Raw genomic sequence first — 22568 nt, 5'->3', positions numbered from 1 at the left:
ATCCACAGTTGTAATTGATGTTGGCGATAATAAAAAAATGGCGGCTTGTGAGTTGATTGACTTTTTGACAGAGCAAGTAGGGGATGTGATTCACGCCTGTGTTCCAAAGGGGCCTGATCGATATGAGGTGACATTTGATGACGTTATTCAAGCTAGGATAATTTCGGAAAATGACTGGTTAGAATTAAACGGTCGCAAGATGAGATCGAGACTGCTACATTCGGATAGTGTTGTGGTATCGTTTTTGCATTTACCTGCATATATTTCTGATGACGAAATTGAAGAACGATTAAAATCTTTGAATATTGAACTGATTACTTCAATTTACAGAAGATTTTATAAGGGTACACACATTGCAGACGGAACAAGGTATGTGCGTGTGAAATTCCCACCCAACATAAAGAGTTTACCGTATTCAATGAAATTCAATACAGTGGAGGATGTGGAGTATTTCAAAGTGCTGCACGACAACCAACTCAAAGTATGTTATAACTGCATGTCGGACAATCATGTGATTAAAGACTGCCCCGATACTGTGTGTCATTTTTGCAAAGGAAAAGGACATTACGCGAGAAACTGCAATAAGATTTTTCTATGTGAAAGGTGTGGGAATAATGAGGATGAGTGTAGTGGTTGATAGTGGTTTGATGATAGTGACAGTGATAGTGACGAGATGAATGAACCAGTCACAGCACGATTGGCTACGCAGGAAAACCATGCTGAGGAGAAAAGTGTTAGTAAAGCAGTAACATCAGAATTGAATTCGGACAAGCCGTACATGAAAACAAGTGTCCCAGAGACTGAAAAAGGTGAACACAAGGGAGTGAAATGGATCGCTAATTGTGACAAGAAGGACGCGGATACCATGGCAACAGACACTGACAGTGGTCAACAGCGAAAGTTAAGGCGTCGGGCGCAGCTGATCAAACACCCAGCCGACGAGACGATTATGAATACTGTGGTCACCAGAAAACAAAAGAGACGAATTGTGCGTGCAAAAGGTGTGGAAGAGAGACACTAAAAGAAGTATGTGTGTGAGGGTGTGGATAAACTTGGAACTATTAGCAATAGCTTATTTCATGACATTATTTTCTATACAAAGTTTTTTATTTTGTCAGCTAATGTGTTTAACTCAGTAGTTAAAAATTATTAAATTTAGGATTTATTTATTTATTATTATTACTATTTTTATTTATTATTATTATTATTATTGTTTTTTTTTTTTTGTTGTTTTTTTTTTTTTTTGGGGGGGGGAGGGTGATGGGTGGCATGTATCTTTGTGTGGCTGGTGTTTTGTTGTGTGTGTTTGTGGTTTTTAATATGTTTTTGCGAATGTGTGTTAGGGTTTATGATATACTCTTCAAAAGAAGAAACGCAAAACCACATTGTCGTAACATTTGGAGAATTGATTTAATTATTGAATGGTGAGTCCGATAATTACCAAATGTTGCAGGATTGTTCACAATTCACTCTAGTCCATTGAGAGTAAGTGATAAGACACACCACCAAGGTCAAGGTCATCTGGAGTCAATACCGGGTGTGGCCACCGCGTGTGTTGACAACTGCCTGGCACCGCCTGCCCATTGAAGCAACCAGAGTACGGATGACGTCCCGGGGGATGGTGGCCCACTCGGCCTGCAAGGCTGCTGCCAGCTCGGGCAGGGTCTGGGGCTGTGGTTGTCGCTGTCGGAGGCGTCGGTCCAACTCGTCCCATAGATTCTCAATTGGGTTCAAATCCGGTGATATCGATGGCCAAGGAAGGACATTAATGTTGTTGTTCTGTAGGAAAGCCGTTGTGAGACGTGCTGTGTGAGGCCTGGCGTTGTCATGTTGGAACACTGCGTTGGCGTTGGCCATAACTGGAACGATGTGTGGCCGGAGGATCTGGTCAATGTAGCCCTGTGCATTCAGGTTGCCCTGCACGTGGACCAGGTCAGTTCTGCCAGTGTGTGAGATGGCTGCCCACACCATGACACTACCCCCGCCGAATCTGTCCACTTCCTGCACGCAGTTTGCCGCATAACGTTCACCACGACGCCTATACACGCGACATCTTCCATCATGACGTCGGAGCAGAAATCGGGACTCGTCACTGAACCACACCTGTCTCCATCGCAGTTGAGGCCATTGTCGATGAATCTGTAACCACTGCAGTCGGAGTCGACGGTGTTGTGGTGTTAAGATGACACCTCGAACTGGACGCCTGGCACGAATTCCTACCTCACGTAGGCGGTTCCGTACGGTCTGGTCGGATATCCTGCGCAAACCTGGTATTGCTGCGGCTGTGGAGGTGGCAGTAGTCAATCGTTCCCGAAGGTGGCGTACCCGGATGTAGCGGTCCTGCCCGGGGGTAGTGACCCGTGGTCGACCGGATCTAGGGAGGTCACGTGTTGATCCATGTTGCTGGTAACGGTCCCACAGTCTGGAGATGGTGCTTGGGGACACATGGAATGCCCTGGCAACGGCCGTTCTGGATTCGCCTGCGTCTAGTCGGCCGATGGCATTGTTTCTCTGCGGTTCACTGAGACGTGGCATGTCCTGGATTGTCAACTGTCGGCCAGATACAGAGGCCAGGCAAGCGAACACCCTGCACTTTTATACTGTCGGTGTTCATGTTGCACGTGCAGACAACGCACGTGCAGTGGTGACATGGTTTGCACGTGGCTGCGTTTTTGCGAATATTCACATTTTGAAACTTTATTTTACAGTAGCTGCGTTTTATCGAATGTAACCGTGGGAATGTGTTTGGGACATGCAATGACCTTATATTCACAAAGCATGAACCGGTAGGAAACATAAAATCGGAGTTATAACCCATTTGTACCCTTTTGCGTTTCTTTTTTTGAAGAGTATATTAGGATCAATGTGAGAGTGGTTCTGGTTGTGTACGTGTGAGTTTGCGTTTATTTTTTTTATTTTTTTATGTATATGTATTTATGTATACGTGCAATATTAAGTTTGAGAAATAAAAAGAAAAAAAAAAAAAAGTGCTCGCTCGAGGTGCTTGCGTCGCAGGATCGTACCACCTCGATGGATCCATTCAACTGATTGGGGTTTTTTTTTTTATCGTTCCAACCAGTGCAACACAACTGAACAAAGGCCGTGGTATGTGCTTTCCTGTATGTGGGAAAGTGCATATAAAAAAAACTTGCTACTTTAAGGTCAGAGGTTAAGCCCATTACAGGCGTGCGCGAAACCTTTGTGGTATATGTGCACGTTAAAAAAAATATCGGCTCGGCTACTTTAGGAAAAATGTAGCGGGTTTCCTCTGATGACTACGAGTCAGAATTACCAAACGTTTGACATCCAACAGTCGATGATTAATTAATAAATGTGCTTCAGTGGTGTCGTTAAACAAAACAAACTCTTTTGTTTTTGAGCCGCGATTATTCGTTCAAACCTTTTAAAACTATTTCTAATTTTTGTAGTGACATTTCCTGATCTATCGCATTCGTTTCGACTTTTCTCGGTTAGACCAACAAACACGTCATTATTTATAGTTTCCCCATCGGCAATTTCCGTAATAAAATCCCAAATAATAACAGATAAATATTAAATATTTGCGCTGCCTCGCTATAGACCCAAGTCCAAACGAATTATTTTTTAATTCCAGTAACAATGTATTTTGAGTTTTTTCAATCGTCAGTGTACCATGGATAACAAATTTACATATGCAAAAGCATTAAATAAAAGGAAATTAATTTACTGAGCATAGATAACAGAATTTGCACAAATAACTATCCATACATCACTAGCAATAAGCGCTGCAGTCGCTTTCATTTCCTGTAGATTTATCGCACTCGGAATTTGTCGGTCGATTGCACGAATCAAACTCGGACGTACGACAATCGAGGCCGTGATAGAGTGTCGGTTAACCCATTTTGTTTTCACGTAACTTGGTGCAACGAGACTAAACATAACTGTATCTAGTTCGCGATGTGATTTTTTAGTGTCAGATAATTCATAAAACGCCTGTACTTGATGTTGTTTTAAAATACTATTTCATTACCTCTCCTCCTCCTTCACTTTCTCTCCCTCCTACCCCTCTCTCTCTGTCTCTCTGTCTCTGTCTCTCTGTCTGTGTCTGTCTGTCTGTCTCTCTCTCTCTCTCTCTCTCTCTCTCTCTCTCTCTCTCTCTCTCTCTCTCTCTCTCTCTCTCTCTCTCTGTCGTCTGTCTGTCTGTCTGTCTGTCTCTCTCTCTCTCTCTCTCTCTCTCTCTCTCTCTCTCTCTCTCTCTCTCTCTCTCTCTCTCTCTCTCTCTCTCTCTCTCTCTCTCTCTCTCTCTCTCTCTCTCTCTCACTTCTTCACCCTCTCACTCACTCTCTTTATACTGACCATTAAAAATAGCTGTCCCATAGTAAAACAAATAAGTATAATTTGGTTTGAGTCTTACACTCGGATCAAAGTGATCAGTCACGTCCTGTCTCTGTTTTCTCTCTGTCGCTCTCTCCCCTCCCCTCTCTGTTACTCTCGCTGACTTTCTCTTTAATTCTCTCTTTTTGTACGGTCTCTATATTCTCTGTCACTTTCTCTCCCTCTCTCCCTCCCTCCCTCTCTCTGTCTCTATCTGTCTGTTTGTCTGTCTGTCTGCCCCTCTCTCTCTCTCTCTCTCTCTCTCTCTCTCTCTCTCTCTCTCTCTCTCTCTCTCTCTCTCTCTCTCTCCCTCCCTCTCTTTCTCTCCCTCCCTTCCCCCTTCTCTCTCCCTCCCTCTCTCTGTCGCTCTCTCCCTCCCTCCCTATCTGTCTCTTTCTGTCTGTCTGTCCATCTGTGTGTGTGTCTGTCTGTCTCTTTAACTTCCTCACTCACTCTCTCGCTCTGTTTATACTGATCGTTAAAAATAGTTGTTCCATAGTAACACTAATAAATATAATTTGATTTGAGTCTTACACTCGGATCATCAGTCACGTCCTGTCTCTGTTTTCTCTCTGTCGCTCTCTCCCCTCCCCTCTCTGTTACTCTCTTTGTCTTTCTCTTTAATTCTCTCTTTTTGTACGGTCTCTATATTCTCTGTCACTTTCTCTCCCCCCCTCCTCTCTCTCTCCCCTCCCTCCCTCTCTCTGTCTGTCTCCTCTCCCTCCTTCTCTTTCCTCCCTCCCTCCCTCCCCCTCTATCTCTCTCTCTCCCTCTCTGTCTCTCTCCCTCCCTCCCTCCCTATCTGTCTCTCTTTCTGTCTGTCTGTGTGTCTGTCTGTCTCTCTCTGTCTGTGTGTCTGTTTGTCTGTGTGTCTGTTTGTCTGTCTGTCTGTCTGTCTGTCTCTCTCTCTCTCTCTCTCTCTCTCTCTCTCTCTCTCTCTCTCTCTCTCTCTCTCTCTCTCTCTCTCTCTCTCTCTCTCTCTCTCTCTCTCTCTCTCTCTCTCTCTCTCTCTCTGCTCTCTTCTCTCTCTCTCTCTCTCTCTCAACTCTCTCTCTCTCTCTCTCTCTCTCTCTCTATCCCACTCCCTCCCTTCCTCGTCTCTCTAAATCTCTCTCTCGCTATCGTGTCACTGACCGTCGAAAAATTAGCTCTCCCATATTAACACTAATAAGTATAATTTGCTGTGACCCTTTTGCTCGGATCAAAGCTATCAACGTCTTTACCGACTTCTTCTGTTAACCGGAGTGATGTGGGTCTTTCCAATACACGTCGTGTGTATTCTTGGTCAGCGCTGTAATAAAACTATGTCCTGCTCTGCTTGTGTCAATCTTTTATCACCGCGGCCACCCAGTCAGTTGTGAATTGCCTCGCAGGAATTCTTCGAGATGTACGGGAATCGATGAATTCCTACAAGACTTAATATCGCTGTTTAGACTTTAGCCAAGTTTAGGGAGTGGGCAGGTAGCTTGGTGGGAATGATGTTCCGGTTACACACCAGCATGTATTACCCTATGCAATGCACCGGCCTCGGTGGCGTCGTGGTTAGGCCATCGGTCTACAGGTACTGGGTTCGGATCCCAGTCGAGGCATGGGATTTTTAATCCAGATACCGACTCCAAACCCTGAGTGAGTGCTCCGCAAGGCTCAATGGGTAGGTGTAAACCACTTGCACCGACCAGTGATCCATAACTGGTTCAACAAAGGCCATGGTTTGTGCTATCTTGCATATGGGAAGCGCAAATAAAAGATCCCTTGCTGCCTGTCGTAAAAGAGTAGCCTATGTGGCGACAGCGGGTTTCCTCCTAAAAACAGTGTCTTTCAAACTTTCAAACTTTCAAACTTTATTTCGATTCACTCAGGCCATCAAACGACAGCATATGAGGACATATTTTACAATAGTTATTTACAGTGACAAGATGACAACAGGAGTTCTTCATAGAATATATACAGACATAATTCAAAATAGCTATATACACATTTTAAAAAGAAGACACATGATGACAGAACATTTAAATAAAGCAGATAAATCTTTATACGTCAGTACTTTTAAAAGTATAAAATTATATCGAAGATGTTTATCTATTGTTTACTAAATTTACTTGTAATTTCAGAGATTAATTTAGACAATTTACGGAGAGTGCTTATTTTATTACAATTAAACAGTTCTTTGAATTTAAGAGTGCTAGTTTTTTTTAATAATAATATGGCTTTATAAACCTTTTGCGTGTATTCATAAAATAATTACATTTAAATAAGTAGTGATATTGATCTCCAATATCATTTTCTTCGCACAATGTACATAATCTATTTTCGACTGGGATGCTATTCCAGCGTCCTGTTTCTATGGGTAAATAATGATTACATTTCAAAAGGTTGGTCCACAATTTTTCGGGTAATTTAATAAAGTATTTTTCCAAATTTAAAGTTTGTTTAAAAATAGAATATGTTTTGCCTTTGGATGTAGACTCGATGTTGTTATGCCATGTTTGTAGGTACTGGTCTAGTTGCTCAGTTAGTATTTTTACGGATGGGAAATCTTTCGACATATAAATATCGGTCATGCCTAGGTTATTTAACAGGTTGTTTAAATTTTCTAGCCAGTTATAGCTGTGCCCGTTTGCAACAGATTCTTTTATCATATAATTAAGAATTAAATTAGTGATTTTTATAGATTTACCTTTAACTATACGTGGCCAGAATCCTATAATTCTTTTATCTATAACTAGTTTTAGTGGCGTTCTACCAAGTTCCTCATATAACATAAAAATAGACGTACCCTTTTTTACTGGCAATAATGATCAGTTATGTTGTGAACGTCTTATATTGTTTTCTGATTTAGAAAAGTTATGTGTTTTAATCTTAGAGCCTAAGCTTGCATTTGTAACAGCCATCGATCCCCGTCGGTGGGCCCATTGGGCTATTTCTCGTCACAGCCAGTGCACCACGACTGGTTTACCAAAGGCCGTGGTATGTGCTATCCTGTCTGTGGGATGGTGCATATAAAAGATCCTTTGCTACTAATGGAGAAAAAAAAGGTAGCCGGTTTCCTCACTATGACTGTGTCAAAATGACCATATGTTTGACATCGAATAGCCGAAGATTGATAAATCAATGTGCTCTAGTGGTGTCGTTAAACGAAACAACCGTTAACCATTGTAACAGCCAAAACCTTCTCTGGGGTTTTTTCCCCGAATTAAACGAAAATGCCCAAATCTGGGTAACAATGTTTATTCATATTTACATTAGGACCAAAAAGCTATCTAGCGTTCCAAACAAATCGAGACGCACTTTTATATGGATTACAACTAATATTGTGAAAGATTTTCATGCTAGCTCATTTTGCCGGAACGTCTCGATCGTTTATGCGAAAATCCGAGTGTCCTCATCGTTAATTATAATCGAAAATAGGTCTGCAGGGTTTTAGCGATTTGATGATCGATTATGGAATCGATAATCGATTATCGTGGGGAATGTTTGTATTTATTATTCCTCCAGTAGATGTTGAAACGTGAAATCTTCTGGCGTTTGGGTTTGTTCCCACAATAGATACATTTGTATTGAAACCGATTGAATAATCGAAAGTTGATCGGTTAGTGCACACCGATTATAACCGATGATCGATGATAAAATTCCACCCGGGGTTCTACTAAAACTAGGATGTGTTTATTTCTGCGGAACCAGAGTAGTCAAAAGTTAAAGTTTGTTTTGTTTAACGACACCACTAGATCACATTGATTAATTAATCATCGGCTATTGGATGTCAAACATTCTTACTCGTACTTACCTGAAGAAACCTGCTACAATTTTTCTAATGCAGAAAGCGATCTTTTATATGTACTTCCCCACAGACAGCAAAGCACATACCACGACCTTTGACCAGTTGTGGAACACTGGTTGGAACGTTAAATCAGTTAACCCAAATCAGTTAAATGGATCTACCGAGGGGGTTCAATCCTGCGACGCAAGCACTTCGAGTACTCCACCGACTGAGCTTATCCGAACCCCCCCCCCCCCCCCCCCCCCCCCCCCCCCCCCCCACCCCCCCCCCCCCCCCCCCCCCCCCCCCCCCCCCCCCTCCCCACCCCCCCCCCCCCCCCCCCCCCCCCCCCCCCCCCCCCCCCCCCCCCCCCCCCCCCAGGGCAACGAAAGACGGTGTTCTTTATGACCAACATTCAGGATATACTAGTGCTCAATTTTCAGGCGTATTAAGACCAGTACACCGTCTTCTCTCGCGGGCGGAAGGTAGCCCAGTGGTAAGGCGCCCGCTCGATGCGCAGTCGGTCTGGGATCGATCCCCGTCGGTGGGCCCATTGGGCTATTTCTTGTTGTAGCCAGTGCACCACGACTATTATATCAAAGGCCGTGGTATGTACTACCCTGTCTCTGGGATGGTGCATATAAAAGATCCCTTGCTGCTAATCGGAAAAAGTAGCCCATGAACTGGCGACAGCGGTTTCCTCTCTCAATATCTGTGTGGTCCTTAACCATATGTCTGACGCCATATAACCGTAAATAAAATGTGTTGAGTGCGTCGTTAAATAAAACATTTCCTTCCGTCTTTCCTCATTAAATACTAGTAAGTAACTCCTGTACTCGGCTGACAGCCCATATAGCTGAAGTGTGTGCCCAGGACAGCATACCTGAACCTTAAATGCATATTGTCAGAGACCACTAACCTATTTAATGGTCTAGAAAAGTATTACCTGAACATAAATAATTTGATTTGTCACTAAATGTACTTTATTCAACCATCTTCATATCCACCACACTCCATTTATTAATGACATTTTGTAAAAATAATTGAATTACGGCAATGGTCCATAATTCAAAAACTAAAATTACCAAGAGGGATGACATGGATTTCACTCCATCATTGTTCAGTTAAGGAGATGCGATAGCTAGATTTGGCTTCCAACAATTAATGTAATTTTTATTTATTATCCATTTTTAGAGAAATAAGGTCCTTAAATCCGTGACAGTATGCCTTTAATTGGATACTGCAAATAGAAAAACAATTATAATTAAACGAAATGGCACCATGTTTATTATTTTATTCCTGATAAATTATGTACAAGTTTCTTCAGATATTTTAAAATTATTTCGAATAGACATAATTTTCCGGACAGAACCAAAAGGAGATTCTTACATGAAAGGGGCGGGATGTAGCCCAGTAGTAAAGTATTCGCGGTCGGTCTGGGATCGATCCCCGTCGGTGGGCCCATTTGGCTATTTATCAAAGACCGTGGTATGTGGTATCCAGTCTGTGAGATGGTGCATATAAAACATCCCTTGATACTAATTTAAAAATGTAGCGGGTTTCCTCTCTGGGACTGTATGCCAAAATTACCAAATGATTGACATTCAGTAGCCGACGATTAATAAAAAATAATGTGTTCTAGTGGTGTTGTTAAACAAAACAAACTTTAACTTTCAAGAAATGGCCTATTTCCTTCCACCTCTCTAATTTGATCACATCTGGAATAGCCTGTAACCCTTGCGAAAGATAACCTGTTGAAAAACCACGAACCCCACCCAATACGCCCTTTAAAAAAATAATAAAAAAAAATAAAGAAAGAAAGAAAGAAGATTAATGAAGTCCACACTGAACGGCTTGCATAAGATAATTTGATTATTTGTTTATCGACGAATGTGACACTGGTCCCCAAATGGTTAAACTAAATGACATCCTAGCCGGCCTGTGTTATAACATATTGACATAATACAACTTCATTAGAGCACAACCAGTCAATCGGACGGTTTCAGTACAGTCCAAACACGATAGAGAGAGAGAGAGCGAGGAATCGTAATTCATCATCAAAATGATGACATTCTTTCACGCATTATTGTCCAGGCAAACAGGGATCCTCTTTCATGACAATTTTGTTTCCCCTAGAATGTTTGTTGGGGAAACTGTGCCGCATTATCTAGCTGATAACTAAACCATATTGAGTTCACCGTCGCATTGTTAATGCAAATTAATGAACATGACAAACAATGGACTTTCAGTTTCGCTGTTGGTGCCGCGGGATCTAGTATCAAAACAAAACAAAGAGTGTAATAATTGCACAATGTGTTGGATGTTTGCTGATCACAGAAAATGGTCTGTCCTAGTGATAATCACCCAGTTCTTCGATCCACGGCGTGTAACAAATTAAAGGTTGAATAAATCACCATTGTTTTTCCATTGCCGACTAATTCGGCTTGTGCTATTGAAAAAGGGTTTAGATTACAATTCACCAGTTCACGCTTTTTCTGGGGCAAATATTCTTTCATCTTCGGACCGCTTTCAAATCAGGGCTGCAGGCCAGACGAGAGCAGAAAAAAAACCCGAACGTTCGCTAATATAAAGTGGTATTTTCGTTTTATATAAAAGCCACAGGCATCAGTTTTTAGGCTATTGCAGATGCGGGGGTGGGTTTGTGTTTACCGTTAAATTCACGTATTACATGTAGCATTTCTATAAAAATAAACTTTTTTACGCACTTACAATTTGTTTGGGTTTTTTGAAAAGTATGTTCGCGTGCTTATTATTATTTTTTATTTTTATTTTATTATTATTATTTTTTTTAATCTGGAGATAAAATTTCATTAAATTAGTCGCCTTGTAATTTGTTGTTCTTGTTGTGTTCTCAAATCTGGTGTGAAGGACATTGTCGCCACTGCGACTAAATATTGTCCATGATTGTCCATGATACATGTATAATATCGAGACTAATTTCGTAATTTCCGGTTGTTCTTTTCTTCTGTTCTATTTTCAAATTTTGTTTTGTTATTTTTATTTGTTGCTTTTCCTCCCGTTTCACCTAATTTCTTTCACCGTGTTCGATTTAATATGAGAGGATTAAGCCACTCAATGACAAACAAGATTAACTGCTGTGGTTCTCAGTGGCGGGTCTGGGATTCTCTAGGGGTGGGGCCCGGCTCAGCAAAAGTGTCCTCTAGCCCTGTTCTGTTTATATTTTGGGCTAGAAGTAAATCTAGCAGGTCAGGTCAGGTCAGGTCAGGTCAGTTCAGGTCAGAGGGTTTACGTGCACATTCAGCGCAAGCTGCTTGTAGCGCACGCCTGTCGTGGGCACAGGTTCCAGCCTTGGCCGGCTCCCCTGTCTAGGACTAGGACCTCGGTCTGTGATCGAACCCCGTCGGTGGGCCCATTGGGGTATTTCTCGTTCCAGTTAGTCCACCACGACTGGTATATCAAAGGCTGTGACCAGTATGTGTTATCCTGTCTATGGGATGGTGCATATAAAAGATCCCTTGCTATTAATGGACAAATTTACGGGTTTCCTCTTTAAGACTATATGTCAGAATTGCCAAATGTTTGATATCCCATAGCCGATGATTAATAATATGCTCTAGTGGTGTCATAAACAAAAAAAACTTTAAATTTTTTATAATGTACAGCTAATACCAAAAATCACCCCACAAATATTCTGTATGTAGCGCAGGCAGTTTAAAAAAGACTGAACATTTGGTCCTGGCCCCCTCCGATTCTGCCCCTGATTTCTGTCCTATTGATCGTATCGATATGAGGCGGAATTCTGCTGACAAGTGATATGATGTGAAAACCAAAGATATGTCAATGTGCGAATGGTTGATTTAAACTGTGGATTTTGCCAGACATAGCATGTCGATTTAAGCGATGTCGATAACAATGATCGATAATATCTCTGAATAACAGTTAAAGCATGCGTTTATTAAAATGAATTTTACGTAGGAGGGACATCTCAGTTATGTTGGTTTTTTATGTGGATTTGTCTCTTTTTTTTTTTTTTTTTTTTTTCTTTTTTTTTTTTTTTTTTTTTTTTTATTATTGTTGTGTGTTTTTTAGGGGGTTTTTTTGGAGTTTTTTTTTTTTTTTTTTTTTTGGGGGGGGTAGTGTGTTTTTGTTGTTGTTTTGGGTGTTTTTTTAGTGTTTTTATTTTATTTTATTATTATTATTATGTTGTTGTTTTTGTGTGGGGGTCAGTGAGTGAAGACTTTCCCATGCTCCTATACCACTAAGGCTTCGAGCATGTCCACCCCGGGTTCGGTCTCTGGAGGCCAGGGGCCCAATCCGGGACAGAAATTACTTAGGACAATTTTGAAATTAAACCAATGGGGAATACGGATATTATATAATTAGTTTTTATTTGCGCAATTCCAAAAATAATAATTAATATAAAATATATAATCCATTTAATTTAAAACTTTGTCGCAAATTTAGAACGAGCATTTCAAAAATACAAATAGTACAGAAACTCTTTATTTTAGCCCTATTATTATTTAGTAGGAGGTTGATTAAAGGAGGTTAAGCAGCCGCCACAGGGTCCCATTTCCCTCTATCTCAATAAAGTTAAAAACACGTATAAAATAAATTAAAACAAATTAAAAGAGCACGCTTGTAAACCTATCAATTTTAAAACATAAACACCCAATAAAAATTAAAAGCAGTTCATACAATATATTTGGTCGGCGAGGAGGGGGCTGTTACTGCCAGATAGCAACCCCATCATCAACCCCGAAGTAAAAAAAAAAACTACAAAAAAATTCATTCAAACACCCACACCACAATATAAATTAATTTAAAAATTAAAATACAATATACTATTTATATACAATATAATTTAAATAATTTTAAAACCGGTACATTACATTAAAATTAAAAATCCAGCAAGCCAGGCGCGACATTGCAGACGGAAGGGGCGAAAGACCGGACAGTAGGGGCGCAGGTAACATCCTTCCAACCCCAGAAGGGGTGAGGAGCAAACAATAATGAGTGCTATTACCCAGCCCACCAACAATGATTATTTATTGTGGGTCCCATAAAAGGAACGGGCCTGCCACATTTGCACCAATCTAACAATGCCTAGGCTATGGCAGGAACCGCCCCCAGGAGAACCCTATAATATTATATATTTATTTTAGATTGATATACAAAAGCGACCAACAACCTGTCTATTGTATTTTTATATTCTTTAGGTGGATTTAATAAATTATAAGCATTAAACTCTAATTTAATTTTAATAAAATAATTAACCAGTTTCAGTCTAATTTTGTCATGTTTAGTACATTTTATCAAAAAATGATTAACATCTTCGATTGTATGACATACTAAACAGTTGGGTGACTTAACTTTTTTAATTTTAAATCTAACATCATTTAAAGCCGAAGAAACTGGCCCAGGAGTGGTCGCTTTTGGCTTAATGTAGGCATGCCACACCCTGGCTCTGTGGTTCCATTCGGTTTGCCACAGAGCCACCAGGTGTGGCTCAGCTATGGAATTTATTTCGTTAACATTATGTTCTACTGGAACGCCGACTGCCGGTTCCAGCAAACTCTTTTTAGCGTTGGCATCGGCTGCTTCATTACCAGATATTCCAATATGAGCCGGAACCCACTCCATAACGACTTGGATACCCAGAGCAGCAATATTAAAATATATTTTATAAATTTTATTTATAATTTCCGATCTGATACTATGGGCTCCATTGATTGCTTGCAGGGCACTAAGACTGTCAGAGAAGATGACATATCTATTGGGGCTATTATTAACATGATATCTTTCAATCCATTTCAGGGAATACAGTATGGCCATTAATTCTGATGTATAAACTGAAATGTTATCCGATAGTCTAGCCCTTAATGGCTATCGGTTTCCTTAAATATTTAAAATTATTAATAACAAAGGCCATTCCTGTTTTACCAGTGGTTGGGTCTTTCGACCCGTCTGTATAGACCTGAGTCACATCCGGGTAGATTTCTCCAACCACTGCTTGAAATATAATATTTTTAAAATTAGGATTATTAGTTTTAATAATTTCTTCCCTGATATGGTAATGCACTTTTGGGACATTGGTCACCCACGGCAGATCCACCGATGTCTCTATTCTGCTTAGCGGAAGGCCAACAATCCCAAAGTCATTTGCAAACTTATTTAAATATGAAACAATAGATATGTCCCTATCTCTGTTTATATGTACTTTAACAGGTTTAAGGTTGTTAACTGGAGAATCAGGCACAAGGCTACGGATTTTATTAATATATTTTAACCCCTGCCTGATCCTCCTAAGGGCCAATGGCATTACCCCCAGCTCTACCAAGACACTATCATACGGTGTGCAGATAGTTCCCCCAACTATTACCTTGAGAGCCCTACCATACACACTATCCAGTTTTCTCAGCTGAGTCTGGGAAGCACATCCAAAGGCCTGGGCTCCATACTGCAATCTGGACACTATAAATGCCTCAAAGATCATGAGCAGTGTTTTTCTATCAGCACCCCAGGGTGTGCCTGATAATGCCCTAAGTAAATTTATATATATAGTGCAGTTACCAGTCACCTCCGTTATGTGTTCTCCAAAACTAAGATTATGGTCAAAGATTACTCCGAGAAATTTGACCGATTGCACCTGGGTTTTTTTTTTTTTTTTTTTTTTTGGGTTTTTTGTGTGGGTTTTTTGGGGGGTGGGGTGGGGGTGGGTAATTTTCCCTCTATGTGACATAAGATAGTAGTTAGTGCGCATGAGATACTAATATAATAAGTAATGTCATCGGTATAGGTCATTTTAGAAACAAAGTCTAATGCATGCATTTATCTAATGAAACGTACACCGGGAAACTATGGAGGTCGGAAGGGGCATGTAATTTATGTTATCTTGTCACATAAATCAATGCACGAGAAAATAATTCGAGCTGACCACTCCCTCTTTTTTCTGACTTTCTTTTCTTCTTTCTTTCTTTCTTTCTTTCTTTCCTTCTTTCCTTGCTTCTTTCATTCTTTCTTTCTTTCTTTCTTTCTTTTCTGTCTTTCTTTCTTTCTTTCTGTCTTTCTTTCTTTCCTTGCTTCCTTCATTCTTTCTTTCTTTTTTCTTTCTTTCTTTCTTTCTTTCTTTCTTTCTTTCTTTCTTTCTTTTCTTTCTTTCTTTCTTTTCTTTCTTTCTTTCTTTTCTTTCTTTCTTTTCTGTCTGTCTTTCTTTCTTTCTTTTTGTGCTATCCTGCCTGTGGGAAGCGCAAATAAAAGATCCCTTGCTGCCTGTCGTAAAAAGAGTAGCCTATGTGGCGACAGCGGGTTTCCTCTAAAAACTGTGTCAGAATGACCATATGTTTGACGTCCAATAGCCGATGATAAGATAAAAAAATCAATGTGCTCTAGCGGCGTCGTTAAATAAAACAAACTTCACTTTTTACTTTTAAAAATTAGACTAGAGTTTGCATCCGTAACCGTTACTTCTCAGAGGTACGTGCGTTTTTAAATATAAGAAAAATGCAAGGATGACCAGAAACACTTCGGTTGTACGGAAATGAATATTTCTAAACAATAACATCTAAGTAAAGTATGATTTCAGTTATCAAAAACGGCTCTAATAGTAAAAACAAAATGCCATAGTGTTTAAAAAACTAGGGTCTGTCACTTTATGAATAGTTATATGGATATGGTATATAGGGCTCACACGCACAGCTGCTGAAATACACCGAATAGTGAGAATGGAGAAGGTTTTAACACACGTGAAAATCTAATGATTTCGGCAGAGTTCAGCCAGACCGAGCAGAAAAAGTTTGTTTTGTTTAACGATATCACTAGAGCACATTGATTTATTAATCATCGGCTATTGCAAGTCAAAAGCAGAAAAACGTCCGCTAGACTGGTATATGTACTTCATAATAGGTAGTACTAAATGAAATAACTTCCGGTAAAATAAAAGTTCGAAGTGCACCCAACTTTTGATAGAGAATTGACACTACAAGTCCAGTGATTGGTGATAAATGTGAATGTGTTGGTTGTAAAAAAAAAAAAAAAAACCACAGTTTCATCTGGGAAAAAAATGTATGCAATTTTATTTCACTTATTACCACTGTGTCAAGTAGCCTTGTGCTTGAAACATGTATGAGGTACCTGTACAGAAATGTACTCGAATTTTGTCCGGAACTAGGGTAGTCATAGACTTTACCCGTTATCTCTGAAATGAGCAGCTTGATCCCAAATGTTTTCTGATTCACTTTAAGGGTGAGGGGTGGTAGTATTTATATCCGTGGCGTTTATGTCGACTGATACGCTGCAGGAATTTTAACTACATATGTTACTATTGTCGTCTATAGGATTTGATTTGGTAGTATACACCCTAATAAACCACATGGCCACGTCGGGAACCAATCAAATAGTTCGCGAGCGTTCGCGAAACAATCGCTGGCTAAACTTGGAGCTGGTGTTGTTCGGTGAGCTTATTGTTTTTGCTCAATAACAACCAACTAATTCAATATATTCATCACAAATGTGTATTGCTGTAAATTTTTCTCCGCGTGTTTGACCAACCTGTCAAAGTGGCGGGACGTAGCCCAGGGGTGGAGCGCTCGCTTGATGCGCGGTCGGTTTGTGATCGATCCCCGTCGGTGGACCATTGGGTTATTTCTCGTTCCAGCAAGTGCACCACGAAAGGCCGTGGTATGTGTTAACCTGTCTGTGGGAAGTTGCACATAAAAGACCCATTGCTACTGATGGGAAAAATGTAACGGGTTTCCTCTCTAAAACTATATGTCAAAATCACCAAGTGTTTGACATCCAATAGCCGATGATTAATAAATCAATGTGATCTAGTGGTGTCGTTAAACTTTACCTTTGACCAACCTGTCTGACATAGCTTGAAGTAGCGTTAGGATCGGTTGGAATTCCATCATCGATTATCGGTTATAATCGGTTGGCGTCAACCGATCCACTTTCGATTACACATTCAGTTAGAATTACATGATTACAAGAATTATTTAATTTATAAGCACGGTGCACCTATTGCTGTGTTCACTGGAATAAACCGCATAAATTAATAAGTTACCTTTAAAGGGACATTCCTGAGTTTGCTGCATTGTAATATGTTTCTGACTGATAAAATATTTTCTTGTTTAGAATATCAGTGTCTGTATATTCAATGTGTTTTTGGTCGTCTTAATATTTGTGAGAAGCCCAAACTGGATTTTGTCTTCAAATAATTTCGTACGTACGAAAAAAAATATATTTTAGGAAATAAAATGAAATTTACGCTAGTATAAATAGAACGATCAGAAACACGTTTAATATACAGCCATTAATATGTTATGCAGGAAAATATATTTGATATGTAATTACAGTTGTTAAAAAGTCTCGGTTAGTCGATAATATCTTAAAAATTGCAGCAAAGTCAGAAATGTCCCTTTAATAATAATTATTATTTAACACATTTTTCTTTATGTACACATGGAAACAATCACCAACCCCAACAAGTTTACATCAAATTCCATTGTTTAAACTGTATAACAATTACAATTAACTCCACCCCCACCCCGCACAAGCGATTATGGATTTTTATAATCGATGGATCCAAACCGATCAATTTTCGATTATAAACAATAATTGGAACATCACTAGGTTAAAGGGCATAACAGGCCCGTTGGAACAATATCTGGAGTGGGGTGGGGTGGGGGTGATGTGGGGGTATTAGTAGGGGTGGGAGGAACAAACCATATTTTTACCTCTGTTTATATAGAATTGGGAAAAAACCCAGCGTAAATTTGTTGTCCTTGAGTCACCAATCACATCCCCCCCCCACACACACACACACCTCCCTCCTACACATCACACTTTCTCCCCCCTCCCCCCCCCCCCCCCCCCTCCCCCGGTTACTACGAGCCTGCCTGTGTTAGACATAGAGTTTAATCCACGAGTGGCCGTTAGATACCATTTATCTTACAACGAGTTGTTTTAAAATGTATCTAACAAGCGAAAGCGTTTTTGATTCTTTTTTAAACAACGAGTTGTAAGATAAATGGTATCTAACGGACACGAATGTATTATTCTAGTTTTAAGCAAATTTCAACATGTGTTTCAATTAACAATTATTTACAGCCCTTGCACTTATAGTTAACATACGCGTCACAGACATAATAACTATATGTCACAATGTAATCGATTTTGATCGTGCTGGGTTTTGTTTTTCATTGGATGTATGGCATTCGTGACCTGGTCATCACCTAGGAGCAGCCAGTCGTATGCCTTGTAATTGTTTTAATACATGTACATGTGTAAACAAGTAATAGTATCAGAAATAACGAATGATGTTCTCACCAACGGGTGTGTAAAAAAACCCCCAAAAAACCGTTTATTTTAAATATATGCATTTGACGGGCGAGATGTAGCCCAGTGGTAAAGCGATAGCTTGATGTGCGGTCGGTTTAAGATCGATCCCCGTTGGTCTATTTCTCGCTCCAGCCAGTGCACCACGACTGGTACACCAAAGGCCGTGGTATGTGCTATCCTGTCTATGGGATGGTGCATATAAAAGATCCCTTGCTGCTAATCGAAAAAGAGTAGCCCATGAAGTGTCGACAGTGGGTTTCCTCTCTCAATATCTGTGTGGTCCTTTACCACATGTCCGACGCTATATAACCGTAAATAAAATGTGTTGAGTGCGTCGTTAAATAAAACATTTCATTTCATTTCATATATGCATGTATTTTCAGGTTTCATGCTGTATTTCGGATACGGCATAAGACACAGCACCCAGAAAATCTCCAGTAAACCGCTGACTAGTCACGTTCCGAGAAAACCGAAACGAGTTTTAGGCGAAGTGGAGATCGAAGTCCCGCCGCCGGAACCGGACGCGGACGAAGACGGTGAGGTAGACGAAACAACTCGGTTGCTTGGCAACCATTTCTCCAAGCACGTGGTAGAAATTCACGCCACGTCATCATCGGTGCCTTCGGATTCTGTTCCCTGTGACTATTGTCCTGCGTTGGCGTCTTACGGCGCACGTGAGAGGATGATGTCGTCATTTGTCGATGACGCAAACAGAAAACCTTCGGAGGAAAATGGATCATTTTCGAACTCATAAATTTAATGTATATAGGGGCTGTATCAAAATAGCATCATGGCGGCTTTCCGCTAAAACTATTTATTCATTAATGTTTTGAAATGTAAATTATGATTTGAACTAAAATATCAGTGACAATGGAATAATTTAATTTAATAGTAGACAAGGATGCTAGGTATAGACAGGCGCGGATCCAGGATAATTTAATAGAAGGGGTTCAAAACTCTTTGTTGTTTTTGAAATTAGAATTTACAGGCACTTGACAGGTGAACGGGATAAGATTGCTTTTTTTTTTGCGTGTGTATTCTGTAATATATATTGTTTGGCCACAAATTGGGAGGGGGGCTTGGGGCCCCCTCCTGAATCCACGCCTGATAGAGTGTGAACGACAGATTAGTTGGTGATTTTATAATTTTGATAATTCTTTGTCTTTACTCGAGGTGCAATACGACAATCAAGTCTGGAAATGTGATTACATGTGTATTTCAATTTGTATTGTTTTCTTTGTTGTTGTTATTTGTTATTATTCCTATGCGTTTGTTTTCTTCTTTTGCCTTCTTCTTTTCTTTTTTGTTGTTGTTTGTTGTTTTGTTTTTCTGTAGGTTTTTTTGTTTGTTTTTTAGTCTTTTTAAATTATTATTATTATTGCTATTGTCATTGTTGTTTTTGTTTTGTTATCGGCAGTGGTTGCTCTATACGGGGTGAGCGGGGAGAGGGGGGAGGATTTAGCTTAATCGTTTGAGTGCACGCTTAAGGTCATTGCGTCGCAGGATCGAACCACATCGATGGATCCATTCACCTGATTGTGGTTTTCTAATTCCAACCAGTGCACCACAGCTGGTCAAAGGCCGTGGTGTGTGCTTTCCTGTCTGTGGGAAAGTGCATATAAAAGATCCCTTGCTGCATTAGGACAAATGTAGCGGGTTTCCTCTAATGACTACGTGTCAGAATTACCAAATGTTTGACATCCAATAGGCGATGATTAATTAATAAATGTGCTCTAGTGGTGTCGTTAAACAAAATAAACTTGTTGTTGTTGTGGTTTTTTACATGGAGACGGAGACGATTTCGAATTTGTTTCTTTTTGCATATGTCAAAAATCAATTGTTGAATTTGACATAATATAACATTCAACAAAATTAATTATTCTCTTTTATTATTTCTTTTTCCAGCGTACAATTGTAATTATATATGTTTCAACTTTGTGTTATGTGTTTTCTTTCTTTATAGTCATAACTATAGACAAATTATTGTTTTAATAATCCAAACATATTTACTTGATTAGTAATATGACATTTCAGAAAACATTCTTCATGTTTGTTTATTTTTCAGTTTACAATAATACCAAACATGACATACTGACAAATTCAGGGAATTAAATATCTTTATTTTATGTTTTGTGTCAAGCGTTTTTCATTGTGTCATTTTCTTTATTTTTAATGTGTTACTTTTTTGTGTGAAAAATTTGAATTTACTTCAAAAATCGATTGTAAAAATTAAAAAAAAAAGTTCTTCCTGTTTGTGCCAATCAAAGGCGGGTCTATTACTTTGAGTAGGGGGGATATCATCTATGCATGCTTACAGATATACAAATTTTACCGAGGAGTGTGGGGGGGGGGGGGGGGGGGGGTTGGGGGCGTGTCTGTGTCGATGTTTCCAGTGCAGACAGACAGACAGTCAGATATCTTTATTTACGTCTCACAACCCTGATACAACATAATTACATTTAAAATAAACATATAAAAAAGTACATAAGCCATTCTATAGGGAATTATGAGAGACGATATATACAATAAACAAATAGTGCAAGAAAAGCACAAATTTCAAGGTGCTTTTTTTACTTGGCAACTAAAGTGTGTGTGTGTGTGGGGGGGGGGGGGGGCTTAAATAGCCTAACCCATCCACTACTTGGATCCGCCACTGTTAATAGCATCAACGTGAGGCAGGGGGAAAATGTATCACCATTTTTATTTTCAATATTTCTATATGATCTCGAAGATTTTTTAAAAATGCTTCAAGGATCTCCTCTCGAAATAATTAAAGAAAATTGCTAAAACAAATTACATATATTTATTGAAATTTTCGTACTATTATATGCAGATGATACTGTAATTTCTCCGAAACTCCTGAAGGTATGCAACATGCTTTAGATATATTTGATGACTATTGTAACTCTTGGAATCTTAGCATTAAATGTGAGTAAAACAAAAGTTTAGATTTTTAGCAAGAGAAAGTCGAGGTCTAATGTTGAATTTATGTTGCAAGATGAACGATTGGAAATTGTTGATTATTACTGTTATTTAGGAATTTGTTTTAAATATAATGGGAATTTTTCTAATGCAAAGCAACACCTTGTAGACCAAGCTCAAAAAGCACTTTTTGCCATATACAAAAACAAACTACGGAACAATAGCATACCAGTTCATATACAATTAAAACTTTTTGATTCAATAGTTGAACCGATTTTATTACATGGATCAGAAATGATGGGTTATGGTTGAAATTCATAAAAAGTATTTTCGATAACTCGGGAATGGGGTACATCTATACCAATCAAAATAATGATTTCAAATCGTATAAACAAGAATTAAAACAAAACCTCTGCGATCAGTTTTTACAACAGTGGTTCTCGGACATTACAAACTCTTCTTGGGGTCAATTTTATGCATTATTTAAAACAGAATTTTTATTTCGAAACCTATTTGTCAAGATTATCGTACCAAAATAGATGCTGGATAACTAAATTGCGTACGTCAAATTTAAGATTACCAATCGAAACTGGCAGATGGTTTAAAGTTCCTAGAGAAAATAGAATATGCAAACTTTGTAATACCGATATTGGAGATGAATACCATTATTTATTCAATTGTAAAAATTATAATATTGAAAACATTAGAAAAAAATATATAAAACAATATTATAGAATTAATCCTAGCGTTTTTAAAATGAAAGGTATGTTGTCATTATGTAATGCACCATTATTAAAAAACTAATTTTCAATGCTAACCGGCCTCAATGGTGTCGTGGTTAAGCCGTCGGATATAAGGCTGGTAGGTATACAGGGTTCGCAGCCCGGTACCGGCTCCCACCCAGAGTGAGTTTTAACGACTCAGTGGGTAGGTGTAAGACCACTACACCCTCTTCTCTCTCACTAACCACTAACTAACCCACTGTCCTGGACAGACAGCCCAGATAGCTGAGGTGTGTGCCCAGGACAGCGTGATTGAACCTTAATTGGATATAAGCACGAAAATAAGTTGAAATGGAAAAAATGTCAATGCTCATGCTGCGTACACCGATTAATGTACAAAAAAGTTAGTTTGTTTTGTTTTGTTTAACGACATCACTAGAGCACATTGATTTATTAATCATCGGCTACTGAATGTCAAACTCAAATTTTGA

The 22568-nt window shown here is 39.4% G+C and overlaps 1 protein-coding gene across 2 annotated transcripts in view; it reads left to right on the top strand.

The window, feature by feature from the left end:
• The window catches only part of LOC121390609 (cationic amino acid transporter 3-like), a 106185-nt gene extending 86139 nt beyond the window's left edge, over positions 1-20046 (top strand). For both annotated transcript variants that reach the window (XM_041522469.1, XM_041522468.1), the window contains exon 13: positions 18817-20046. In XM_041522469.1, coding sequence (XP_041378403.1) covers positions 18817-19187 — 371 coding nt within the window. In that variant the 3' untranslated portion in view covers positions 19188-20046. The remainder of the gene's footprint in view (positions 1-18816) is intronic.
• Positions 20047-22568: the final 2522 nt, after the last annotated feature.

Source organism: Gigantopelta aegis, chromosome 15 (genome assembly GCF_016097555.1).
Source record: "Gigantopelta aegis isolate Gae_Host chromosome 15, Gae_host_genome, whole genome shotgun sequence".
Classification (NCBI taxonomy): Eukaryota; Metazoa; Mollusca; class Gastropoda; order Neomphalida; family Peltospiridae; genus Gigantopelta; species Gigantopelta aegis.
The sequence above is the reverse complement of the archived record's forward strand: the minus strand, read 5'-3'. Positions and strand labels throughout refer to the sequence as shown.